General features: G+C 32.0%; 1 protein-coding gene across 20 annotated transcripts in view; it reads right to left on the reverse strand.

Annotated features, from left to right (window-relative positions):
* Positions 1-1,017: 1,017 nt before the first annotated feature.
* RBM26 (RNA binding motif protein 26) overlaps positions 1,018-26,432 on the reverse strand; it is an 86,721-nt gene continuing 61,306 nt past the window's right edge. For 12 of the 20 annotated variants that reach the window (XM_047870656.1, XM_047870648.1, XM_047870608.1 and 9 more), the window contains 6 exons: positions 25,684-25,788; positions 22,352-22,552; positions 19,943-20,029; positions 11,428-11,541; positions 7,729-9,635; positions 3,313-4,040 (listed from right to left, as the gene is read on the reverse strand). In XM_047870656.1, the coding sequence (XP_047726612.1) occupies positions 9,546-9,635; positions 11,428-11,541; positions 19,943-20,029; positions 22,352-22,552; positions 25,684-25,788 (597 nt within the window). In that variant the 3' untranslated portion in view covers positions 3,313-4,040; positions 7,729-9,545. Of the gene's footprint in view, positions 4,041-7,728; positions 9,636-11,427; positions 11,542-19,942; positions 20,030-22,351; positions 22,553-25,683; positions 25,789-26,432 lie in introns of all 20 variants that reach the window. The other 8 variants (XM_047870536.1, XM_047870516.1, XM_047870526.1 and 5 more) reach the window with 8 other exon arrangements.

Below are 26,432 nucleotides of genomic sequence, written 5' to 3' on the forward strand. Positions count from 1 at the left end.
ATTTATTAACCAAAGTCCTCTACTATTTCAAGCCAGAGTCCTCTACTATTGCATAACCAGATTTCTTTAACTAGATTTTTATCGAGACTTATACACTTTGAGATTGATAATGTATTTTCTTGTAGAAGCAGTGTCACAAGTGGAAGACAGATGATTACCAAGCTTATTTAACCCACGTTATAGGTGATAGAAGGTATTATCTGCAATGAACACAAAAGAATATGGCAATATTTATCACTCAATGCAATTAAATATGAAATGAGCATGCTGAATGCTGGAAAAGCAGGTCAAATCAGACCAGGAGAATAAATGTTGAGATGAAAACTGAACATTATGGAGGGACGTTCCAAAAAGTTTCAATGGCTTTAGAGGCTGACAGTATAAGCACTTTACATCTAGTTTCACTTCAGAATATATGGCAGTCTTTCTTTGACATCACAATAGTACTCTACCGTTATTACTCATGATAATGATAAGGAGAAGCACCGTGGCCTTCAAACAGAATAGAGATCAATTCTAGCAGAAAAGAGGCAGGAATCGGAAGAAGGGTATGGAGGATTTGTAGATGTGTGAGAAAAGGAGTCATCAGGCCAACAACACACAGGTACCAAAGGTGACTTAGAACAATTTAAAGTGGGAGTGGAGGGTAGAGAGGGGAAGAGGCAACCTGGAGCCATTTGTATAGATACATAAACATTTTCAGAATTCTCAATTGTACAATGCCTGAGGGCTGCAAATTTTTCTTTCTACTAGGTCATATAACTGATGCAAGATGCAGGACAATTTTAAAAAGTTACAACTGTTTTTAGTAAGACTATTTTATTTAAAAATTTTCAAAATATAAAAATAATAAACATTATGGATATTTAACAAACAAAACAACATAATTCAACTATAAATAATAAAAATGTTGACAACCCCACATAAACATGTAACACTATAAACATTCTAAGCATACAAGAGTAGTTTTCTAGTTCAAGTTTTACCTTTTTCAGTTCAAGTTTTATTATCATTTTGAAAAATAAACAAAAAAAAAGCTGCTACAGCTTAACCAATTACTTTCGCTCCACTCAAAGAGCAGGGAATTTTTTCCCCATGCCAACACACATTCGTGAAATGGGATACTTATGGGCACAGGTATTAAAAACTGGAACAACCCAGTCTCCAGACAAGAAAAGACTCCTTTGGTGTTTTTAGGTTCAACAATCCACAGAACTTGAGTACAACTAAACCACTTATTAAAGGAAATCTTGTGCCAGATAACATGTTCTGAAGTAATAACACACCCAAAACAGGTTCAGGATTCTGAGAATCAAAAGTAAGTATCTATGAATGCTTTGCTGATACTTAAAAATTGTATCTTTAGAACATTCACTAAGGTGCTGGAATGAGTCTTACAGATGTAGAAAACAATCTACACAACCAACGCAAAACTTGTACAATGTAAATAATACATCTCTTTTCAACTCATCAAATGCTCTATAAATATTTAAGAATTACCCTGCCTCCTGTTCAGCAAAGATAGATGGGAATTTGAAGCAGAGCAGGATTACACCATATTTAGGATTAGAAAAATTTTCCATGTGAAATATGGGAAAACTGAGCCATGCTGAATGTATTGTTTTTATTCTAGCCAGATTAAATTCCTCTTATCAAAAGAGCTAATGACAAACTGAAGAGACTATTTTCTTTTTTGGAAGCTGGGCACAAATAAGCATACTGTCATTCTGTATCGTATCTTTAAATTATGGGGTGTTTCTAATGGACTGGGCTCTTTTCCTGACTCACCACAGACCACTTTTATAATTATGCTGCTAGATTAGAGTAAGTCACAAGTGATCATACATTAAAGCCTAGCGAAGTCTAGATAACAGGTTCAAAAATGATATTGAAAGGTTTTGTAGCACCAATAACTTTTTCCTAAGACACTTGAGGGGCTGCATCAAAGTATTATTTATCTTGTAAACAAGATCAAAAAATATTCAGTTGATCTGTATTTTGAGCATAAATATTTATAAACTCTATTTAAAAAAAACAAATATAGCATGACTAGAGCCGCTAATAGTGTAAAATCTAAGAATATTGAAAAATATAAAGATATATAAAAGGCTTCCATAATGCAATCATGCAGAGGTAAACTGCTTCAATCAATTACACAAAAGTGATTCTGTACAGTTATCTACACATAGCTCCATGAGAATCCTATTTAGGAAAATGAAATAATGAAAATCCTCATCTTTAATTAATCAACATATAAGAATTTAAATATGTAATGACCTATTGGCTCTCACAGAAATTTTCAAAAAGCACAATGATCTTAATGAGAATCAAATCATCTCCATTTCTGATTCTCAATGGCATATTCAATTTTGTTTTGCTTTATTTTGTTTTTAATTTAAAAGCAAGGGAAAGAAAAAAGAAAGATGACAAAGTAAAGTTGAGGGGGCTGGTATGTGGTCCACATCTAAAAACCAACTGAAACTGTTAACAAGTATGGTCTCTTCAGACTATGTTCTTTGGGCTTCTAACCTAGCAAGTAAATCACTATCACAGGGGAAGAGAATTTTCTTTCCTTAAAAAGAAAAAATACTGAACTAATCTGGGAAAATATCTCTGAACTCCTTGTGGCTATATGCTAGTTTGCAAATGTGAACTAAAACAAATCTAATTTTAAAAATGCCCTGCAGGCTACCAACTCATAATTATATTAGAAGACTTTCTGAAACATGTACTTTTCCCTTAAATCAAGCCTAGTATTCAGGAAGCTGTTGTCAACTAATGTGGATCAAAATAGATAATTTACATTATGATTGATGTGTTCATTCTTTTTATTTTTCACGAAGACAAATGCATTGAATACTCAAAAAGAAGTGTTTGCAGAATAGTCAACTTGGCACAAAAAATATGAAAATATGAGCACGGCTGAATGAAACTAAAAAAAAACAAGGGCAAATAGAATCAAGTGTAATTTCCACTTTTCTAATAAAGAGCTGCTACTAAGAACAACTTCCAAACTTCTCAAATGCCTCATGAGAATCTATGAAGAAATACTCAGAAATTAATTTTCTGAAAACTTCTTTATATGGTGCCCATTACAAAAAATGGTATTTTGGGTGAATATTTAGGATAAGATTTAATCATACTCTTTATAAATAATTTTAAGCCACACTGCTTATAAATAAATATGGACATACACCTTTTAAGACAGGAAAACTATAATCTTTAACAATGTTAGACACACAACACAATTTCCCCTTGCTTTTAAGATTGTCTTTGATGTCTTGATTGCAAGTGAGGAAAATATGGACAAACTGTGTAAACCAGACATTTAATAGAAATTTCTCAATATTTATAATCCACAGATCATCCTGTATTACTTGAAAAGAAAGAAAATTATTCTCCTTGTTGGTTTTGAAGAGCTAAGAAATTTTTTAAAAATATTATTTGGGTAAGTGGCCTTGGCAACAACCTCGGTAAGTGTATTTAGAAGAAATAGGCAAGTTATTATAGTGTATAAAAAAGTATTTTAGCATCTGTTCAAAATCATTTAAGTGACTACCTTAACCCCAGAAATGTATCCTAAAACCCAGAAAAATTAAAACCAAACCCATGCTTAACTTTTTAATCATTTTCTTCATTCTAAATTGTTCATGCTAATGAACACAATATCATGGCTTTATAGATTTCTTAGACACAATTTTCAACGTGGCTGAGACTGAACTTATCTCATATTAGGAAACCAAAAGGTCTTTTTCCTTCTTAGTGTTTAAAAAATAAATGGATATAAAGTAAGGGGAGAAGACGTTTAAGAATAAGGTCAGACAAAGCACACACTCAGACATACTTCTGGACTCGGATGTACCAATTAGAGAACTGTGAAGAGACAAAATGCCAATTATAGTACATGTAAACATCTATTCAAATTGATAAAGAGCAAACATAAAATGATAGGATGATATTTTAACAGTCGTCTCCAGACAGGAACAGGTCTTGCTGTTGTAGTCACAAAGCTAAATTCAGGCAATGATGATCTCTCTCTGCTGGAAAAAGAGAAGACTATTAAAAAAACTTTGAAAATAGTAAGTAAATCTAAAAACTGAATCACACCATAAATTGATCGCCAACTTTTCTAAACATTAAAAAAAAATCTATTTCAGAAAGGAATCAAAATCAAAGTTGAAACAAATTCCACAAAGAATCAGCTTTGGGTTAATGATTTTAACAAAACCTCTCTGCATCATGCTTCCTTAAAACATTAAGCCACAAAGATCTCAGCACTACAGCATGGCTGTGGTCTACAATTTCTGCTTAGGAAATGCAGTAACTGACAAAATAGCAAACTGTTATAGAAGTATGGGCAGGCAAAGTAGTTTTAAGAAATTATGAACAAATTCCAAGACACTGTATATAAAAATTAAAGCAAGAACAATCTTCTTAAATTTCCCAAAGATTTCAAAGTAATTGTGAGTTGGATCTACTTTCCTTAAGCTCCATATGATAATGACTTCATTCTTTAATTAATATAGGACATAAAATTCTATACTAAACACAATGATTAACAACCAAAAATAAAAAGAACACATCAGAATGAGACAGTGCTTGGTATACAAAAGAAGACTAACTTTGGATGATGGGAAGATAAGTGGATGGATGAAATAAAGTTAATAGGGAGGAGTAATTAGAAAGAAACAAGTAATCTTAAATTGATACAAAAAAACGCAAAAAATGCTTTCAGTTACACTAAGTAATGAGTACATATTACTGATAAACTGCAAGAAAGTTATTTACCAAATTAAGAATTTTTCTACTAACCAAGTATGACGTTTTCAATTAGAAATTACTGAGAATGGCAGTCATTTCACCAAGATTTATTTCTTTCTTAGAACTTTTAGGTAGCTAATCTGGAAGATAATCTGTCATCTGATAGGTGTATAATGATCAGAGAGAGAGAAAAAAAAAAAACTACTCTTGTCTAAAAGCCTGTATACATACCTTAGAATAACTAGCCAGTTCAGGAAGTTAACAAGAACAAGGTAGTTCCTGAGATCTGGGAAAAGGAAATTTTCCTCTCTGCCTTACACACATCATTCCCTGATGGTTTAATCCTAAATTGAATTTTCATTTTTATTTACAGGGCTTTAGAAGAGTAAGAGAAGCCCTGAGAGAAAAGACCAAAAAGTGAACTAATTTAATTAGCCAGAATTTCATGCAGAATTTCATGCAGCCTTTGTTTTAAAAGGCTAAAAGGGAAGGGAAGGGAAGGAAAAAAGCTTACAAATATTTATACAAATTCTACAAGGACTAAAACTAATTTTCTACAACTGGTTCACATCATGTGTAAGGGGAAGGAAAAAAAATATATAGATTGATAAAGTTTGTATAACACTCTAAAATAACCATTCATATTTCCACATATCAAACAAGCAACTGTTTTTGCTTTCTTAAGTAACCCTTAGAGTCAATGATTAGTGTTCCAAGTAAGATTGGAAATACAGTTCCCATAAACAGTTCTAGTCACAGGAAATTTCCTACATTTAAGCTCAGCCATACTTTCTACAGGTCATCAGCTAAAACACTAAAGTCTCATCTTTATAGTAAACTACTGGTTGATACACTTGATCATATTACAGTAAAACAAGAGCTATGGAATACTCTCCCATTCCTGCAACATGATTTCATTAAATGGTTGGGCATCAGTTAAATACTAAAATTAATTTTTTAAATCTTACAATTATCCAGTAACATTTAAACAACACTGCTTAAGTAGACATAAAATACTGAAATATGTAAAATGACAACTCAACCATCCCTTGAAGTAATCCTAATCAATCTTTTAACCAATAATATATAATTTCTCTCAATTTTTTCCTGTAAGCAGTGACTACTACATTGTTCTCAATCCTTTTTGACTTCAAATTCAGCCCAGATCTATACTAAAACAAAGAACTTGTTGGGAGAACTGTAGAATTTAAAATGTGTTTCAAGTTTTAGGTAGCATATTGTAATAGCAAAAGTGTTTTAGCCTTTGAGTTTAGAAGCAAAAGGAAAAGTTATAAGTAGGAAAAGTCTAGTGAATTTGGAAGTTTATCTATACTTTAAAGGTTAGATGAATTTTGCACCAACCAACGGTGAGCATTTGGGAAGACTTATATATAAAACTGTACCAAGACATGTTACACAGATTATCATAACCAAATCTAAGTTGCTTCCATTGATGACAGAAATAATGGCAACAGATAGGGAGAACTGGTACAGATATATTAAGTTGTTTTAGATCAAATACTAATATACCACCAAGGAAACTGTAGATGTGCAAGGGACCTTACAGATCATCTAGTCCAAGCCTTTTCATTTTACAGACAAGGAAACACTCCTGGTTGACACTTGCTTAAGGCCAGAGAGTTAGTTGCAGAGCTGGGACCATAAGCTAAATCTCTTATCTGGTACTCTATGCGAGGTCATCTTTGGATATAAAGAAAATTAGTGGGATGGACTAGATTGGTGGCTCTTGGTATTTCTATTCTTATACACTGACAGAAACCAAAAGCTGTTTTACTCCTGAAACTGACAACATTTAATACTCCAAATTATTAATGTCTTACTTAATTGCTGTGGAAATTCCACTAAGACTACATGTACATTCCTCCAACAGTATTTGTAACCCCACTGTTGCAATACTTAACTGTATCACTTGTTTAGCAAAATAGTCTCAATAACGGAGAAGACCTTCAGGAGAGACTTTTGAAAAATTGATAAGAATTAACAAGGGTGGTAATTGTCACTCCATTATTGGAGATTTAAATATGCATTCATTCGTTAATTCATCCAACAAACATCTGAGTGCCCACTATGAGCCAGGCTTTGTGATAATCACTAGAGATAAAAAGATGAATAAGACATGGTCCCCTTCCTAGAGGAGCTTGTAATTTAGTGGGGAAGACAGACATATAAACCAGATAAATTATATTACAACATAAGTACTGTAACAGAGATATGAACAAAGTGCTGTATTAGAAGGGAGTGTAAAGGTATGAACTAACTAATGACCAGGAAGTCTACTAATTTTGTGCAAGAACTACCACATTTACTGCAAACACATCTCATGCTCAATCAATAATTAGGAAGGAGTAACAATGTAGAAGTAAAAAAAAAAAAAAAAAAAAAAAATTGGCACTGAAATCAGAATGCCGGCATTTAAATCTAGTCCTTTCACTCACTAGCTGTGACTTTGGGCAAGTCACTCCAACTCTATTAGCCTAAGTTTCCTTATCTGTAAAATGGGAATCAGCAACTACTTCAAAGGGATATCTTAAGTTTTAAATCACAAACATGATAGTACATACAGAGTACTAGTATTTATAAACATTAATTTTAAAAATCCAATCATTAAATACTAAGTAATATTTATAGCTAAGATCTTATTAATGAGAATAATTGTGACCCTAATGAATGTGTGTAATGTTTAATCCCCATACTTTGGGACCAAACTGAAACGCTTGTTTTCTGATTCATTCAAAGCAATATGGCTTAAGAAAACATTTTAATTTGGGGTTACTAGAGAATTTAAGACTAGGGAAACTGATAAGCTATTTATGGATTTAAGTAGGAAGTAATTATTCTACAATAATTTTTAAAATATCAGGCTAAAATGTATTAATCAAACTATAAAGCCAAAAATCAGCATGGAGATTTAACTGGCCTTTGAAAGATTTTCTTTCTTTATAATACCTGTTTGGTGTAAAGAGAAGAAACGTGAGCCTCTGCCAATTTGGCACCTTTCACGACTACTAAAAAGAAAAGAAAACAAACTTACCTAATGAATCAGAATAGCACATAGTCAACATACAAGAGACTACATAAAAATATATCACAGATCTAAGTAAAGAAGTTTTTGAGTAAAGTCACTATTTTGACAAAAGAAATTGATTTTGAAATTTTAAATATTAACACGTGTACCAACTGCAAGCCCAAACATTCCTATGAAATAGCATTATCATCAGGAACATATATACAACTTTAACCCTAAGTGTGGGAGGAAAAAAAAAAAAAAAAAAAAAGAGGAAAAGCATCCATTATTTACCCCACTGACAGAAGATTATGGTGTTTGGAATTACAGTTGTGACTGTGAGGATCCCAGTATGGGAAGAAAGTGATTTTTTTTTTTTAATGTGACATTTAATATAATCACTATAATCTCAAGAGGGGCAGGAACACTTGCAACTGAAATGATGAATTTTAAAAGATAAATAGGTAATCTCCCACCCCCTCAATCTACAAAGAATGCATTTATTTCCTGAAACTGCTGTTTTATCAACTTTCAATGATCACGTTCATTTGCCAGAGAAATCCACTTAAAAATCACAATATTGTGTCAAATGTCAAAGATTTTTATACAAAGTATAGGAAATGCACACTTAAAATATCAGACTGGAACACTTACCAAACAGTGTTTTCCTAAAGTAGTATCTATAGTACATTTCTTTATTCATACATCTTCAAATGGTCAAGTTTTCTTTCATACATCCAAAATGTAATGTGATGTTTTCTTATTCACCAAATGTTAGCTCTACTTGAAGTCTGGTTCCAAACTAATCAGCCTGCTTTTAAATTTTAAGACAGCTGTTGAAAATTTATAGGATCAAACCAAACTGAAGTGGTATAAATTTTTAACATTGGATTGTACATTATTTGTAAAGGTACCAGTAATCATTATTAATAAGTTAGTGATTATAGCTCCTTTTGTGATAATTGGGGGGAAGGGTAGATCACCATCTGGAATGGTCTATTTATTTTAATTTTTTTTCTTTTCTTTCTTTCTTTTTTTTTTTTTTTTTTTTCTTTTTTAAAATCAAGGAACATTGTCTTGGTCTTTGTGGGGTTTTTTTTTTTTTTTGTCATTTTCTTTTCTTCTCTTTTCTGTTCTTTTCAAGAGACCATTCCGCTTTATTTTTAACATCTGAATGTATAAGGACTCATATGCAAAGCAGTCATACACCGTTATCATTAAAACCCATATGGTAAAATACATACACAAGTCCAACAAAAGGCTAATACATAGTAAAGCCTAAGCATACTACTATGTAATATTATGAATACATAACTTGGAGACTTTAGTTAGAGTACTATGTTATCTATTCATTTTTGAAAACATTCATTAAGATTTTAAATGCAAATTCATTCCTTATTTGGAGTAAAACAAAATCCTCTAAGTTATAACAAGTATTGGTCATAAGTTTTTAGACCTATTCATTAAATTACAAAGAACCCAAAGAATTCTGTAATGTTCAGTAGAAGTATGTAATAAAAACATTGCATATGTTTCTAGTGTGATGTCTTTAGCAATTGTTTACTGAAATAAAATGCAAACATCAATCTTTCAAAATACAGGATCAGAAGGTAGTTTTCTTCTCTTTTGTCTATTTGTGAAATCCATCTTCATCACATTTTACCAAAAAATTGTTTTTACAAATATGTAAAAGTACATTAGATAATACTAATGAAACACAGGTAGAGTTCTAGCATATGCAGATCAATGATCAGTCAAATCATCTTCTCCAAGAACGAGATTCATTGTCCTCTTCTTCTTCATCATCATCTTGAAGTAATGAGTCATCCACCAAAGACTCTTCCTGAAACTTTAGGTTAAAATGCATTTAGGAATTTACCCAAAAAAAAAAAGAAAAGAAAAAAGGTGACACTTTTAAATACTGATTTCTCTCAACAGAGTCGAATACAAAAGGTATTTCTATAGCTACAATATTCAAGAAACAAAGAAAAGCAACCTTTATCCACTCAATGGTTTCTCTACAGTATCTATTCTATTGCTTCTATCAAACAGGCACTAAAAAAATATCTAAGTAAGCTTTTTGTACATGCCATTTCTCCTGCCTCACTCAATCAAATTATGCCATCTTCTACACCTACAAAACATTGCTCAATACCTTTTGTTGGAAAAAAAAAAAAAAAAAGAAAAAAGAAAAAAAAAAGAAAGAAAGAAAATATCAATAAATCTTCTCTGACTTACCCTAACCCTGGACACTAAATCAACCAATTAACTTGTAGAAAAGTCTATCAAGATTTATATTTCTTTTCTGCTATATGTAACAAACATTTCTTTTATAGAATTCCTTGCTTTTCCCCATTCCCTTCATAAAAGCTTCTCAGACTGCTTTTCAAACTTTTCAAAATACCTAATACCAGGAGCTCTCCTGCTTTTCTCCCCATTCAATTCAAACTCATGGAAGGACAAAGGTATAATCTAAAATATAAAATGACAAATCATGTATATGAGTTTCAAAATACACATTTTATTCTTGCATTTGACTACGGATATGTATAACAGCCTCAAATGCTCTTCAAACAAAATGAAGTGCCATTACAAGAATCTAACAAAGGTAAAACATGGAATCAGTTCCCCACCTTACCTTTATTTATTAACTTCCTCAACTTTTTCCTACAGCTTATTTCATGATTAAAATAGAGTTGCTTATTTTTAAGTGTATGGTTTCAAAGTGCTCTCCCATTTCATTGTTCCTTGTGCTTACACCTCTAAGCCACCATACTGATTGCTGTACCCAAGAAAAAGGGACTCTTCCATACCTATTCCTCTTCCACACCTAAAATGCCTCTCTCAACTATATTCCCAGTCCCAGCTCTTGGTTATGGAAAGCTTTCTTAACCTTCAGGGTTCAGCTCCACTGTCACCACCTTCTTCAAGATTCTTCTGGACAGAAATAATCACTCCTTCCCGTGGGTTCCCACAGCGTATTGTTCAAATCTTTATTGAGCATATCACTCTGCCTTTCATTAGAATTAATTTTTTATGTGTCTGTCACCACCCCCCTTTCCAGATTATAAGCTCCTTGAGGATAGGGACCGTGTCTTATTCATTTTTGTGCCTATCACAGTATCTACCATTTAGCAGGCATTCACTCTAATGAACTAAAACAATATGAATTAAAATAAAGGAAACCTGAAATGTTAATAAAGCAAATGAGTAGGATATATACTCTAAACTTAAAATATTACAAGATTTCCTGTGGATAAAAATCTAATGAATAATTATTGTTTTCTAAGAGTAAATGAAAACTGAGTATGTGTGTGTATATGTATATATATATGTATATATATGTATATATATATATATATATACACACATATATATATATGTATATATATATATATATATATATACACACATATATATATATATATATATGATTTTCTTTTTCTTTTCTTTTTTTGGATTAGCAATCCACAGTTCTCATTAATCCAGAAAATTTAAAGTTGTCTGCATTTATCTGACATCCCCTGCCTGGAATATGGCTCAGGAATAAAAGTTTTATGTTAAAATCACAGCCATAAAATCACATTTCATAAAAAATGTGAACATTTGAGGGCAAAGACAAATTAAAAAAAAAAACATACTTCCTCTTCATCAGGTTCAACTTCTTCTGTTTCAACAGCTGAAATATTAGTTATTGGTTTATTCCATGCCAGTTTTAGATCCTGCCCTTTGAAACGAGCTCCATGAACTGCAGCCTAAAACAATTAAGAACATTAGAATGTAGAACATTAATAATTTCTGAAGAAAACAATGAAATGTTACAGTACTTAATATTTAAATCAGTAAAACAAAAGTGAAGACAGCTATCCATTTACTTTGTGGTTATTTCTCCATTTACTATTTATTATTATATTTATAATTTACTTTTTATGGTTATTTACTTCTAAAATCAGTTGTGTGATTGAAAATACCTTTAAACAGGAAACAAGAACACTTTCTCATACTTCAACAGAACTACTTTACTACTGGCCGGTATCTGACTAGAGAACTATGTCTACATGTTTATAATACAATAACTGCTATTCAAGCAACAATCTCAAACCATTTCAAGATCTTGGCTGTAGGTTCTGAAGTCTCAATGAGAATACAAGGCTAAATGTATCTTAATGCATTTTAATTCTTGTTAATTTACAAATGACATATGTAGTAACTACAAACTGGAAACCTTTAACAAATATAATAATTTTGCATGCGTAAAGTATATTATTTTAAAATTACATCAGTAGTTTAAAGTATCACATTATTTTTAAATTTACGATGTATGACATATCACTGTTACAAAACGTAAGTATCTCCATGAGAAAAGAAACCCTGAATGTTTCTATTGAAACTAAAGTACTTCCTACAAAGCTTTCAGAACTGCATAGGATATAAGTTAAACTTAGTATTTGTTACATTAAGTGGCTGGTGAAGAAATCGTCCATTCAAATTAAAGTAACATGAACTAATAATATAAATCAATGTTAGCAACATACTGAAATAACTCACAGTCACAAAAGATTTATAGTACAACCTCAAAGTATAGCATAATGTGAAATCTAGAAACAATTACATGTTCAATGACAACTGATCATAAGTTGTATGACATTAAAGTCTCTAGGTATAAATTTTAAATCTGCACATAAAAATCTATGATAAATTTAAAAGATTCTGTGCCTATCAAAATGCAGCTCAGGAGGAGTTTTTAGTCCATGGCTTCATCACAGTGTCACGTAACTGAAAGAATTTTTAAGTACTTATATATGATATTCCACTTAACAACTTGCAAGTTTTTAAACCTGTAACTATTACATAAAAATATACTACAGTAATATATGTATATATATATACATATATTACCGTAAGGAATTCGAATAGACTCATGCAAAATGTCTACTCAGAAAGTCCATCTTTTCATCTAGTTAAAAAAGGCCAAAAATTTCACTGACATTTTCTATAGGTTCTTGACAAACATTTCTGATGACCTAGTATTATAAATCTCTATATTTAGCACATACATCTTCAAATTTATAAGGTGAGTCTACAACTCTCTAAAGTTTTAATTTTAACATTTTACAGGATGATTTTCAAAGTTAGATGTACTCAACATTTTATCAATGTTCTCCAATAGAAACTTTTGACTACTTGGCTGTATAAATTTTTGAGATAACGGAGTCCTTGCTTTGTGAAGAGGCAAATTTATTTTAGATAATCTGTGACATAAAATCTTTAAAGTTAAAAAAAAAGTTCTGCAACCCACCCATTTTATTATCTAAAAAATTCAAAAATTTCAGGTCACATAATATAAAAAATTGTAATTCATGATTAATCCTTCCCAAAGAGATAACCACCATTCCATGAAGAATTTGGGAAAAAGCTCTGCAATACACTAAAAAAAGTCCTGTACACATACTAAAAGGGTTTGTGTATATACATATGTATGACATGCACATGGGAACATACTTTACATCATATTTAAACTAATTTCTTGAATGGAATTTTGTCATATTTGGCAAAATACTCTTTTCTCAAATGGATCTGGATTTTTGTTTATAATACATGTTTTTACTGCTGTTGTATTTGTCATAAAGAAGCTTAAATTTTCATGTTCTGTAATTTATCTATGTTGTGCCAGTCCTTTAAAAAGCCTTTTCCACACTAGGATTATTTTCAGAGATCCCCTAGCTTTTTACTAGTCACATGTATTAAAAAAAGAAAAAAAACTTTTATTCATCTTGATTTTGATACCAAAAATAAAGACATAATAATGTATTATTTTTTTCCTAACAGTCCATTGTCCTAACACTCTTTACAGATTATTCAGTAAATTTAAATTCCCTGACTTAAATAAAGCATTTCCTTGTAATCCTCTATAATTTTTATATATACTTATTATGTCTTTTCTAGATCAATTTTGTCCTAGTCTCTATCCATACCATTACTATATTCTTTATTTCATAATGAATTTGGTATGCTTTTCAGAATATTTTTGGTTATTCTGACATTATTTTGTCCTATGACCTGTGGAATCTTTTGGCCAAGTCCAGTATCATACTGTGTTACTGATGCTTAATAATATAGTATCAGCTAGATCAGTGCTTTTCATTTCTGTGGCATCTGCTTCAAGAGTTCTGCCACCATTTTATTAAAATGTACATTAAAAAATGAACTTCATAACTACTTATAAAATGTTAATAAAAAACATGTTTAAATATATTCCAGGGGATGCTTATCTGAGCAAGGTGGCAGTGGTCATAAAGGTGGAAGTGGGGCTCAACATAAAAATATACAAAATAAGAAAGGAAAGTGGGAGCAAGTAACTTCAGAGAAAGATATGAGGAAGAGTCAGAGGAAGAAATTAAATTTGCTCATCTCAATGTAAACAGTTGATAATCCAAATGAAAAATTACCAAAGTACCAAAGTAAAGCCAGAAAAGGAAAATATATATATATAAACAAATCTTTTCTAAAGAAAAAGGTTTTAAAAAGATACATGGTCTAGGGGGCGCTGGGTGGCTCAGTCAGTTAAGCATCCGACTTCAGCTCAGGTGGTGATCTCGCAGTCTGTGAGTTGGAGCCCTGTGCTAACAGCTCAGAGTTTGGAGCCTGCTTCAGATTCTGTGTCTCCCTCTCTCTGCCCCTCCCCCACTCACGCAGTCTTCCTCCGTCTCTTAAAAATGAATAAACGTTAAAAAAAAAAAAAAAGATTACATGGTCTAAAATCAGTAAACCCTGATAATTTCACAGATAAATTCTATTAAACTTTTGAGAAAATATATCTCCAATGCTACTTATAATTAACTCAAAGCAAAAGATGGAAACTTTTCAAGTAGTTTCTATGAAGTCAGGTAAAATGGATAAATGATAAAAAATAATATCCGCTCCCCCAACCTACAAACCAATTTTACTTTTGAAAACTGAATTAAAAGTAAAAATAAATACAAGAATAAAACCTTGTCATTTGCAAAATCATGGATGAATCTGGAGACTATTATGCTAAGTCAAGTCAGAAAAAGACAAATACCACATGACTTCACTTACATACAGAATCTAAAAAAACAAAAACAAACCTCTTAAATTCAGAGAACAAACTGGTGGTTGCCAGAGTCCAGGAAAAGGGTAGGGGAATGGCGAAATACACATAGGAGATTAAAAGGTAAACTTCTGGTTAAAAATAAAAAGTCACAAAAATGAACAGTATAATACAGGAAATATTAAAACTGTAATAATGTACATGGTGATAGATGGTGACTACACTTGTGGTGAGTACTGAATAATGCAGAGAATTATCAAATCACTATGCTGTACACCTGGAACTAATATAACACTGTATGTCAGCTATATCTCAATAATTTTTTTTAAAAAGTGAAACAAAACCAAAACAAAAAACAAAAAACAAAAAACCAAAGAACAGACTTCAGATTTCAGGGATTTATCAAAGAAATACAATACTGTGGGAATTTATACCACAAGCAAATAGTTCAATTTTAGGAAACAATATAAACAGATGAAAGAAAACAAAAACCCTCAAATTTCTAACAAATACACAAAAGTTATGATATAAAATCTGTTTTTGATTTAAAAAAACCCAAAAATCTCTACAGCATTCAAAAATGGGAATCATTTGCATGCTACCTTCACCTAAAAAGTCAGCATCATATATATTACTAAAAGTATTAAAAATGTTTTCATTCATTTACCATTTTCATTCATTTCATGAACAAGACAACGAATGACACTTCATGAGTGAGTAAATGAGTAAATACACAACTACTACTACTGTTATTTAACATTTTTCTTTTTTTATTTTTTTAAGGTTTTTTTTTTAATGTTTATTTATTTTTGAGAGAGAGAGAGAGAGAGAGAGAGAGAGAGCGCGCGCGCAGGAGAGGGACAGAGAGAGAGAAGACACAAAATCCGAAGCAGGTTCCAGGCTCTGAGCTGTCAGCACAGAGCCCAACGCAGGGCTCAAACTCACGAACTGTGAGATTATGACCTGAACTGAAGTCAGACACTTAACCAACTGAGCCACCCAGGTGGCCCTATTGAATAACATTTTTCTGAAGGTACTAACAATTAAACAACACAAAGTAAGAAGTTATAAACATGAAAGACGAAGGTAAAACTACCATTACTTAGTGTTATGATTGAATGAATACTTGACAAACCCAAAAGAACAAAATATAAAACTATCAAAAGATAATTTGGTAAAACGACAGTCACATATTTAATAAAAACAAATAGTTTTTCTACATACAAACAATCAAGAGAAAATACAATGGAAAAAATACCTCGTTTAAAGTAACTTTAAATGACTGGGGAGAACTACTAATATATTTACCTATACAAAGAAATTATACATATTGTTTATATATATTTTATATTATATAATCTGCAACACATGTATATTACCTATATCTTATATATAAATAAAATACATACAAATATATATATATCTAATCTATATAAAGAAAATCTTTAAATGCTCTCAGAGGATAAAAAAGGATTGAAATACAATGATATGCTAGAGGAGTATTTAGTATCATAAAGATGTTAATTCTACTATAAAGTATTCTTTTTAGAACCATGTAAGTAATTTCTAAAGTTTATATGAAAAATAAACACATAAACATCTACCACGAAGATTCTGAAAATGAATAATAATAGCTGGGCATAATAAGAGGGAATTCAAACAACAGCCTTGAAAAGCTATTAAAATATATTATAAAGTTTAGCTTAATTAAAGGTGAGGAAGAAGCACATGGAAAGAAAACTGATCAATGGAAGAGAACAGTACTAAGTAAGAGTACCCTTACATCCTACAGGTGAAATTATGGGAAAACTAGCTTTACTCAATGAAATCAAGTAGACACCTAGTTTATCCCTTACTTCAAATAAAATTCTTATGAATTTTCATAAAAATGTTTAGAACTCATGAGCTAATTTTCTAGTACATAAAGAATTCCCATAATTCATTCAGAAAAAAAAATCAGTAGAATAGACAACTCAGCAAGATAATAGGCAAATGACACAAATAGTTGACAGAAACAGAAATAAAGAGTATTTAAACACGAAAATGTTCGACTTCAATCATAAAAGTGTATTAAAAATGAGTTGCTATTTTTACCAAAATAAAATTGTCTGATATCTCACGATGGCTTATGTACCCATGTATTTTACATAAGCAAACCACCATGCAGAGTACACACATATGGCAAGTGTATGGTGAAAAGGCACTCTCATACATCTTTGGTGGGCAAGCAAATGTGGTACAACCTATATGGGTGGTGGGCAATTTCAGAACTTTTAAATGCATATATCCTTTCATCCAGCAATAACGTTATCAAGAATATATCTTATAGTCATATTCACATACATACATAGAGAAATATTCACCAAGAATATTCACTGCTACACTGTAAAAGAATAAAAACAACTTAAAGTCCATTAACATGGTTGATTATGTTTGGTATATCCATTTGGGGACAATCTCTCACTTTTCAGTCATATTTGAATGTCTCATGTACCTTACTTTGTACTTTCACTTTGAAATATTGTGCATCTACTGATTATAGAAAATACAGAGACATTCATTCACTCATCTAGGACAATGGTTCAGTAAGAACAATGGTATATTTGGAAAGAAACACTGAAAAAGGTTGAGAATTTTTTTTTTCCCCTTGGGAAGACTTATCACTTACCTTGAGTTTATATCCTCTTATATTTTTGGTGTTAAAATTTTATTTTATAAAATGATGATGATGGTGCATGAAATATGGTTTGTACTTTTAACGCATTTTCCTTGATAAAATTAAAAACTGATACCTCTATGTCAACATATTAATTTTTAAATTCCTAAACGTTAATGATCCTGGATATCCAGAAGTTTGAAAACCAATGCCTTAGCCTATATATCCTGCTTGTAGAAGATCAGCTTCAACTTATTTTCTATTCTCTTCTACAATAGGAAGGTTACAAAATTTTAAGAATTTTTTGGTTTAAGCAAATGATTATGATTTAACAACTTGCATAACTTAATTTCAAATGTGTATCATGGCAATGGTAGTTCTTCGTTTCAGCCTATTGAATAATTCCAACTAAAATGGTATTTACTCTGAAAATGTAATTCTTTATTACATCTAACTTATTTTGTCACATATTCAAACTCCATATAATTCAGCGTTAAAGTCTTGTTTATGCATTAATCCCTAGTCTTTTGAATTGATTGCTATTCATTTGGAAAACATGAATTGTATTTTACACACACACACACACACACACACACACACACACACACACACACGTGAGGTGGAAAAAGCAACACCCAAGAAAAAAGGTATATGTCAATAAATCTTCTAAGAGCAAAACTTCCAATACTTATTTCAGGGGTAAGAGGTTTTTATTCCTCAGTCATATAAGCAAGGAAAAGTTTTAACAATGACAGCTACCATTGTTTTATGACTACTGCCTAGAAAATAGAACATAAAGAGACATACTCAAGCTACCTAACACATTACACTGAAAATTGTCACTAAAGCACCAATTAAAGGAAGCTTATTCTTAACTTATACTCAATAATACTTTTTGAAAAAACCTGATCAAAGATTTACTTTGGTTAAGTACCTGACTCCTTCCTCTCTCTCTCTCAAAAAAAAAAATTTTTATAAAGTATTTTAAAAAGGGTTTAGTTTTTAATGTAACATATATACATACAAGTTTTAAGAAGTTTTAAACTCTCATCAATAATACTCTCACAAACGATCTTTAAGTGAAAAGATTACCCAAACGAGATTTAAAAAAACATAACTCTAGGATCCATTCCTAGTCTATAAAATGATCCACCTCCTACATCACTGATCTTAAAACTGGTTATTCTAAGGCCCCAGCTGAATGCTTAACTAAGATTTTTCAGACCCACACTCTTTTAGTGGTTATAATGCCCCAAGAGCAACTCCTACCAGGTTAGGTCCCCAATAAGGTATCATTGTGTTGTCAGGGAGTATTCACTATAAAGAAGATAAATCAATTTAGAAAGTGTTTTTAAACTTTAATTTAGACCACAATCAAGTTAAAACTTCTGAAAGGCATACCACTCTTCCATTCACATTAGGTTAACTGTTTGGAACTCTTACAGAATTTTTCCAAGGACAAAATGGTACATGTATCTCTCTATAATCCTGAAGAAAGAACACACAAGGCTAAAGACATTTCCTATAAATCTCCCACACCTCATATTCATTTTCCTTTTTTTTAATCTTTTTTTTTTTTTTTAATTTTTTTTCAACGTTTATTTATTTTTGGGACAGAAAGAGACAGAGCATGAACGGAGGAGGGGCAGAGAGAGAGGGAGACACAGAATCGGAAACAGGCTCCAGGCTCTGAGCCATCAGCCCAGAGCCTGACGCGGGGCTCGAACTCACAAACCGTGAGATCGTGACCTGGCTGAAGTCGGACGCCCAACCGACTGCGCCACCCAGGCGCCCCTTTTTTAATCTTTTAAACCCAGATGAAAGACAAGGTTGCATATACTTGGCCATTCTTTGTAAAGACAATTCAAGACACATAATTCAAGATTACTATAAAGACCCTAAAAGCTAGAGCTATATATCATACATTGCAAAAAGTTGTAGAGGCCTAGTTGGGGGGTATGCTAAGCTAGGGACACTTCTTTAGAGTTCAGCTTACTGGGACTAGTAAGTGGAGGATGAGAGATGGCTTAGAAGGATTGCCATCAGGATTGTATCTTAGCTTCTACCTTCTCTCTCATCACTCATTCTCCCAAAGCAGACTTTGTTCTGGGCCAGCTGAGAAAAAGGGTAATGGAAAGTGGGATGGCCCTATCCCAGGTGAAAGAGAAAGGAAGGAGAAATGCTGGTGTCTCAAGACAATACAACTTAACATTCAACTTGGTAACTATTCTATCATGTTATAAACAGAATTGCCTAACTGCTTTAGGACATTCTTTGTGGCCATGAATTCCAATTCATATGACCTATCTACTGTCAAAGTGCAGTTATTTAGTAAGTTAAAATGTTTTCCTTTATATTAAAACTTAAAAGAAATATTTATAAAACATTTAAATCTGAATTTTCAATAAATTAGATTTCTAATACTTACTGCTTCAGCTTCTGCTCTTGTCTTGAATGTAATTACTGCATGAAGTGAAGAGTCATCAATCTGACAATCTTCAATTTCACCATATTGCTTTAAATTAAAAAGAAGTATTTTCTCCAAATAAATATTTTGAAACATCCAAAATCCTAATGGTTTTTAAAACACCAATAAATGTAACCCAGAATATATAACAATTCATGGTGATTAACAGAAAAAAAGATGAATAATTCATTTAGTACTTGATGTTACAAGATAAAGAGTGGTCCTGTTTATAATTCTACACTTTTTAGAATTAGGGAAACTTATACTTGATTGAACTGTGCTTTAAATCAACGAAAGAGTGTCAAACACTGGGTTTCCTTATTGCCTTTCCTTGTACACTCGTTATTCCAATCCCATAACGTGCTACCTTCTTTCTAAAACAGAATATTTAATCCTCAGAATTCATATTTTTGTGTGTGCCGTTCTCAATTTAAAGATGGTGCAAATAAAAAGAGTCAGAATTTAAATAATTTTCCCAAAGTAATTTAGTTAAATACCAGGAGAGTCCAGGTCTTTTGATTTAAGTTTAACATTCAAACTGACCCTGCTTTCACTCTTAACACATACTCCTGTACACCACACTCTTATAAAGAGTTAAACAGGTTAAACAATGCTTGCTTCTGGTTTGCTGGATTTTATTTTTTCCATATGTAGAAAGATTTTTCTACAAACAACCTTTATCATATAAATTTCTAATCCTTTATATATCGTCACTAATACCTTTCTTCTTTTTTACCCCAAAATAAAATTATAATTATAATCTCATTAAATACACACGCACACACTCTGTATCGAAAATTTCTATAAAGATAATGGACTCTAGAATCTGTTCTGTCAGGTACTAGCTGTGTGAACTTGAACAAGTTACATAATCTCTTCATGCTTCATCTTCATCTCTAAAGTGGGCATAATAAAGGCACCTACCTCAGAGAGTTGTTGAAATAATTCATAATATATTGAATTATATAAGGCACTCAGAATAATATCTGACACGAAATAAATGCTCTATGATTTTTATTACTACTACTACCACTACTACTACCACCACCACCACCACCACCACCGGGCCCAGTGGGTAAACTAAAGAAAGCATTTCGTTAATCACAATTTGTAACAGTCAGCAGTCCTATGAAAATGTAGGTTCTTTTCCGTTACTTGCCACAGGTTCAAATTCCAGGTTGAGACAGAGAACTACGCTTTAAACCTGCATTCTTAAAGACTGATCATTTTTAAATGTGCATTACCACTACTAAATTTGGACTTTCCAGACTCCTCTTCCTTAAATATTAATTTTAGTAATTTCATAAACATATACCACTTTTTTCAGTAACTCTCTATGTCCCAACAAAGTATAGTTTCACCTTTGTAACTTCTGTTAACAGCTTAGAATGTGACTGTCAAACATATAAATCTGAATTTCCAAAAAGATTTAATCTTTTCTGTAAGCTTATTGATCCTTCAAGATCTAAGTTCCAGTTTTACTGCCTTATGAAATTTTCTACTATCCTTTTTCGATCATATGCCTGTGTAAAAGATACTTCTCTAAGTTACTACTTAAAGTTTTTAATAAATGTAACTTGATTATGCCATAAATTATGTTTATAATTTACTTTAACTCATCTGTGTTAAAATAATATATATAAAATCCTTGGAAGGTAAAGAACTGGTTATTTCCTACATATCTCCAGAGCAATTACTATAGGCCTGAAGGCATGACTGATGCTTAGTAACTAACCTTTGGGATACCACTAATCACAACGTTTAAGTTGAAACGGCCTTTAAACAAATATAATTTCCATTCTGCACATGAGCCAAATGGATCCCAGGAAGTCCAAGTCAAATAATGGCTTAGCCAGGACTAGAATCTCATTCTCCTTTCTCATAAGTCAGTCAGTCTGTATTAGACTGTATACCCTGGCACTGACTAAGGCAACTTCAAGATCATATATCAAAATTTCATCTTGCTTCATTTCTAAGGTCAGCTAGATCAAGAATACAGTATTAACAAATAAAATTCCATCGTAATTTAAAAAAATCTGGATGGCTTACATATGTTAAATTTTCCCTTAAAAGTATCAAATGACACTAAACTACTGAACTTTTCTCTCTGCAATAGCAAAGTTTAAATCATTCATTTCACAGTATCTGAAGGCCTACTAGGTGTTAAGAATGGTAATGTTTCTTCCAGATAATAAACAAACAAAAATATGTCTGCTTTTTAAATAATTAACAAAAGATAATTATAGATTAATCAAACCCTTTAGTCAGATTAATGGGATTAAATTACTCATCATTTTCATAATTTCTCCTTTAATCATTATCCCCAACAATGACTATCAGTACTTGTTTTGTTGGACAGTAAGAAAGTACCGCAAAATGAGGAAGAAGATCTTCTCTATCACTCTCTGTAAATGCAGAAATTTCCAGTGCCCTGGGACGATGATCCACCACAGCATGACCAGGCACACCTCGACCTCGACCTCGACCCCTGCCTCGGCCGTGAGCTGCACCTCGACCTCTTGAGTGAATTCCTCTACCCCGACCAGATGAAAGAATCCCTCGTTTCGCAGCCTTGAAGAGATTATAGACACACAAGTTAAATGCCACAATTTCTAACACAAGCCACACGTTATATATACTCTATCAAACTTTTATACAATCTGATATCATATTCAAATACTGGCTTAGAAAAGGGTATCATAATTTAAGTTAAGGCTTTAGTTTTTAAAGTGAGCGTAAACTTAGGTAGCTAATGCATTTAGAAAACAAAATAATATTTAAGTCATGTTTAAAATTGTTAAATGTGCCTTTTTCTACTAAGTTCGTTATTTTCCAAATCTCAGATTGTATCATTAGATGACCAGCAATTCTTGATTTCCAAATAATACACAGTATGAAAATGTTACTTCACCAGTTTAATACATAGATACATAATTAATATACAATAAATTAATTTTTCCACTTAGGACCTTTGAATACAGTGTGTCTATTTATTTGCCTGGTGGCTTCAGTAGGTATAATTATCTCAAATTATCACTTTGGTCACTTACACTAACATCATCATACAACCAATGTAGCATGTTTAACTTCTATTCCGCCACAGTGCTCCACATGAAAAGCACACCGTTCCTTCATTCCACAAATATTTAAAGAGCACTTCCTATGCTCGAGTCCTTACCTTCCTGAAACTCAAATCCTAGAGGGGTAAAGAGACATTTGGCAACCAAGTTATTTAATTATATTAATGAGAAGTAATTAAAAAAGTAAGGAAATGCTTTACTTAAAGACTTGAACAGAACATTCAAGATCTGCAATAAATATGCTACAATATCCACGAGGATATTTTTTCCTTGTTTTATTTTCCACCTGATCCCTAGCACTTACAATGGCAGCTGGCAGACTGTAGATATTTAGTATGTGTTGAATGACTCAAAGAAGAAACAAAGAACAAGCAAGGTAAGGGTGAGGGGTAGGGGCTACAACATGAACAAAGGAATCAAGGCTAAAATAAACACCATACTCAAAAATACAGGAAATCCAGTGTAGCTGGACCAGATGGGACGAAGAAATGAGGCTACAGAGATAAGCAGAACCAGATCATGAAAAATTTTAAGGATCACTAAATTGAAGATTTTTATTTTTGTCCTAAGAGCCATGAAAACCAGTTAAAACATTTTAAGTAGAGAAGTAGAGTGATACAATAAATCAGTATTTAAAATGTTATTCTTGCTAGTTTTAAGAACACAGTAGAAGAAAGATGAGAATAAGCTGGGAAAGCAGTTGGTAGGCTACTAACGTAGCCCCAACAACTGAGGATGGAAGCTATGTCTACACTGGTGGCAATACAAGTAAGAGAGAAGAGAACATATTTATGACATACTGGAAGTAACACGTATAACACTTGGTAACTACTTAGATATGGATAATAAAGGAAAGGGAGGAATCAATGAAGATTCCCAGATTTCTGGTTTGTGTAACTGTGTAGATGGAATTTAGGGGCAAGATAAGCTCAATTCTGAACAAGTGGGAGTCTGAGGATGTGAGATATTCAAGTGGAAATGTCAAGCAGGCACCAATGACAGATCTTTTCAAGTATTAATATTTGTTTCTTCATCTCAAGACAATTCATCTTAATTAACATTAGCTAAAGTAATAACCTAAAATCCAAATAATAAACTTCACAGGTCAAGGATTAATGTTCATAATGGGAGTAGCATATACAAAAGTATGCTCTGAGGAATACTCTCTCAAAATGTTGCCTGAAAAAGGGGGTCCATGGACAAATAAATTTGAGCAATATGGAATACTGATTATGTATATTTAGGGATTAACAAATTAAAAACCTCTAAGAAATCCTATGGCAAAAAAAGAATGTTTAACCTTTTCCAAATTTATTTGGCCTTAGAAGTTTTTGCACTAAGATCTGTTAACAAAGAATGGAACTGGCATATTAAATGACACACTCTGGGACATACTGCATTATAATATCTGCATATGCTAATAGTAACTACAAACTATAAAGTTTAGCGATCATAAAAGAAAAGCAGAAAATGCCATTCAGTGTTTAGCTAGATCATGATAGAGAACCAAAGCATTTGGACTAATAAAGAATTCTGGTAGAACTATTATTTACTAAAATTTTATGCGCCAAAACTTTTTATGTAGTAGCTTAAGTCCCATCAACACAAGCAAGTATCCTCCATAATAAAGAAAACACAATTTCTATATTAACATAAAAGAAACACATCTTTTTCAAAACCTGTTATCTTGTCTAAGATGTACAGGCAGCCTACCAACTTTCCAGAGAACGTAAGATGTACACAGGGTTAGAGGCCATCCTATGATTTCCTATGACAAACAAGACAGAGCCTTAATACAAGCAAAGTGGCTGCTAAATGTGAAGTCTGTTAACGTTAATACCTGGACGCCAGTGCTAAATTCAGATTTGTCCTAGGTCAGAAAAAAAAATCACCAGGGTGCTAACAAATTTGGGAAAAAAACCCATAATTCTCAGATGAAGCAAAATAACCTGAACTGTAAAAAAATGCTAACTGTGACATCAAACGATGATAAATATAGGCAAGTACCAATTACATTGATGCCATTAATATCTCTGTACTTCAAAATGTAAACATTTTTACATTTAATTTTAAACATCTTTTTGCTAAATGTTACAAAATGCTAATTTGTAATAATTTCATAATGTCACTAGATTTTTCTTACAAAAAATAATCATATAGCTAAACTAGAGAAGAAAGTAGTTTATTTTCCTTTATAAACATCCACAGCACCATCTATAGGCAAAACTTAAGTAAGCATGTTTTCAATACAGTTCTCCAGTAAAAGTCTGGGCCTTATAGCAATTTAATATAATATGCCTATATATGTACAGAAGATCTCTTGTAAGAATACCTGAAAAGGCTTTAATAGATTTTGGTCTCAGGGAGGAGAGCTAGAAAAGGAACCAAACTTACTAGAAGTAGAGGGACTTGGGTGTAGAGGTAGAACTGCTGCCACCCCTCATTAAATGAACGATTTTATCTACCAGGTCTGAAACATTTGCTAACTTCTTCTCTCTTTCCTATTTGTCAGAGACTACCAACAATTACTGATTAGGATGAGGGGATACATTTTCAAATTGACCACCATGCCTACTACATCTGTTCATCTTTAGCATACTGGGTAGTTGTGGTGAAACGTACTTCCAGCTGTAATTCTGTATACTTTCTCCTAAGTTCAGTGACTTCTTCTCCAGCTTGCATCTTCTTATATAAATCCAGTTCCGTATCAAGCAATTCTTTCTGCATCTAGAAAATGGTAATTAATAATTTAAATGACAATAATTCATATCCTACATTTATAAAATGTTTTTTAATAAAAAATGTTTTTAATATATATATTACTTATATATATAATAGTTTCTGTATTTTTATATATATATATATATATATTTTTTTTTTTTTTTTTTTTTTACAAAGAACTTTTATACATTCCCATTTAATCCATACATTCCTTCTTTATCTCCATCCAGTCCTACAGCCCTAGTCCAAGCCATCAATCATGTCTGGTCTACACTCCTACAACAGCTTCCTAATTTGTTCCTACTTCCGCTGATTTCCCTATAATTCATTTTCCGTACAGAAGCCAAAGTGAGGTTTCTATGGACTCATATGAACTAATTTTCAGGAAATGACTGGGAAAAGAAAAACAAAAAAACCCAAAGTGTTAATGAGCGCTATACAGTATGCTTTTATGTAGGAAAGAATACATACACGCCAAGAAGGAGGGAAGAATGGGAACAGAGTGGCAGGAATCAAAGGGAAACGGTCTTCTATATATACCTTTTTATATAGTTTAACTTTTCAATCATGTTTATGTTTTATTTATTCAAAATAATATTAAATCAGCAAGAATGAAGGGAAGGGGTTCAAAACAGACTATCAATAGAAAT

The sequence above is a fragment of the Prionailurus viverrinus genome, chromosome A1 (assembly GCF_022837055.1).
Source record: "Prionailurus viverrinus isolate Anna chromosome A1, UM_Priviv_1.0, whole genome shotgun sequence".
In the NCBI taxonomy this organism is placed as follows: domain Eukaryota; kingdom Metazoa; phylum Chordata; class Mammalia; order Carnivora; family Felidae; genus Prionailurus; species Prionailurus viverrinus.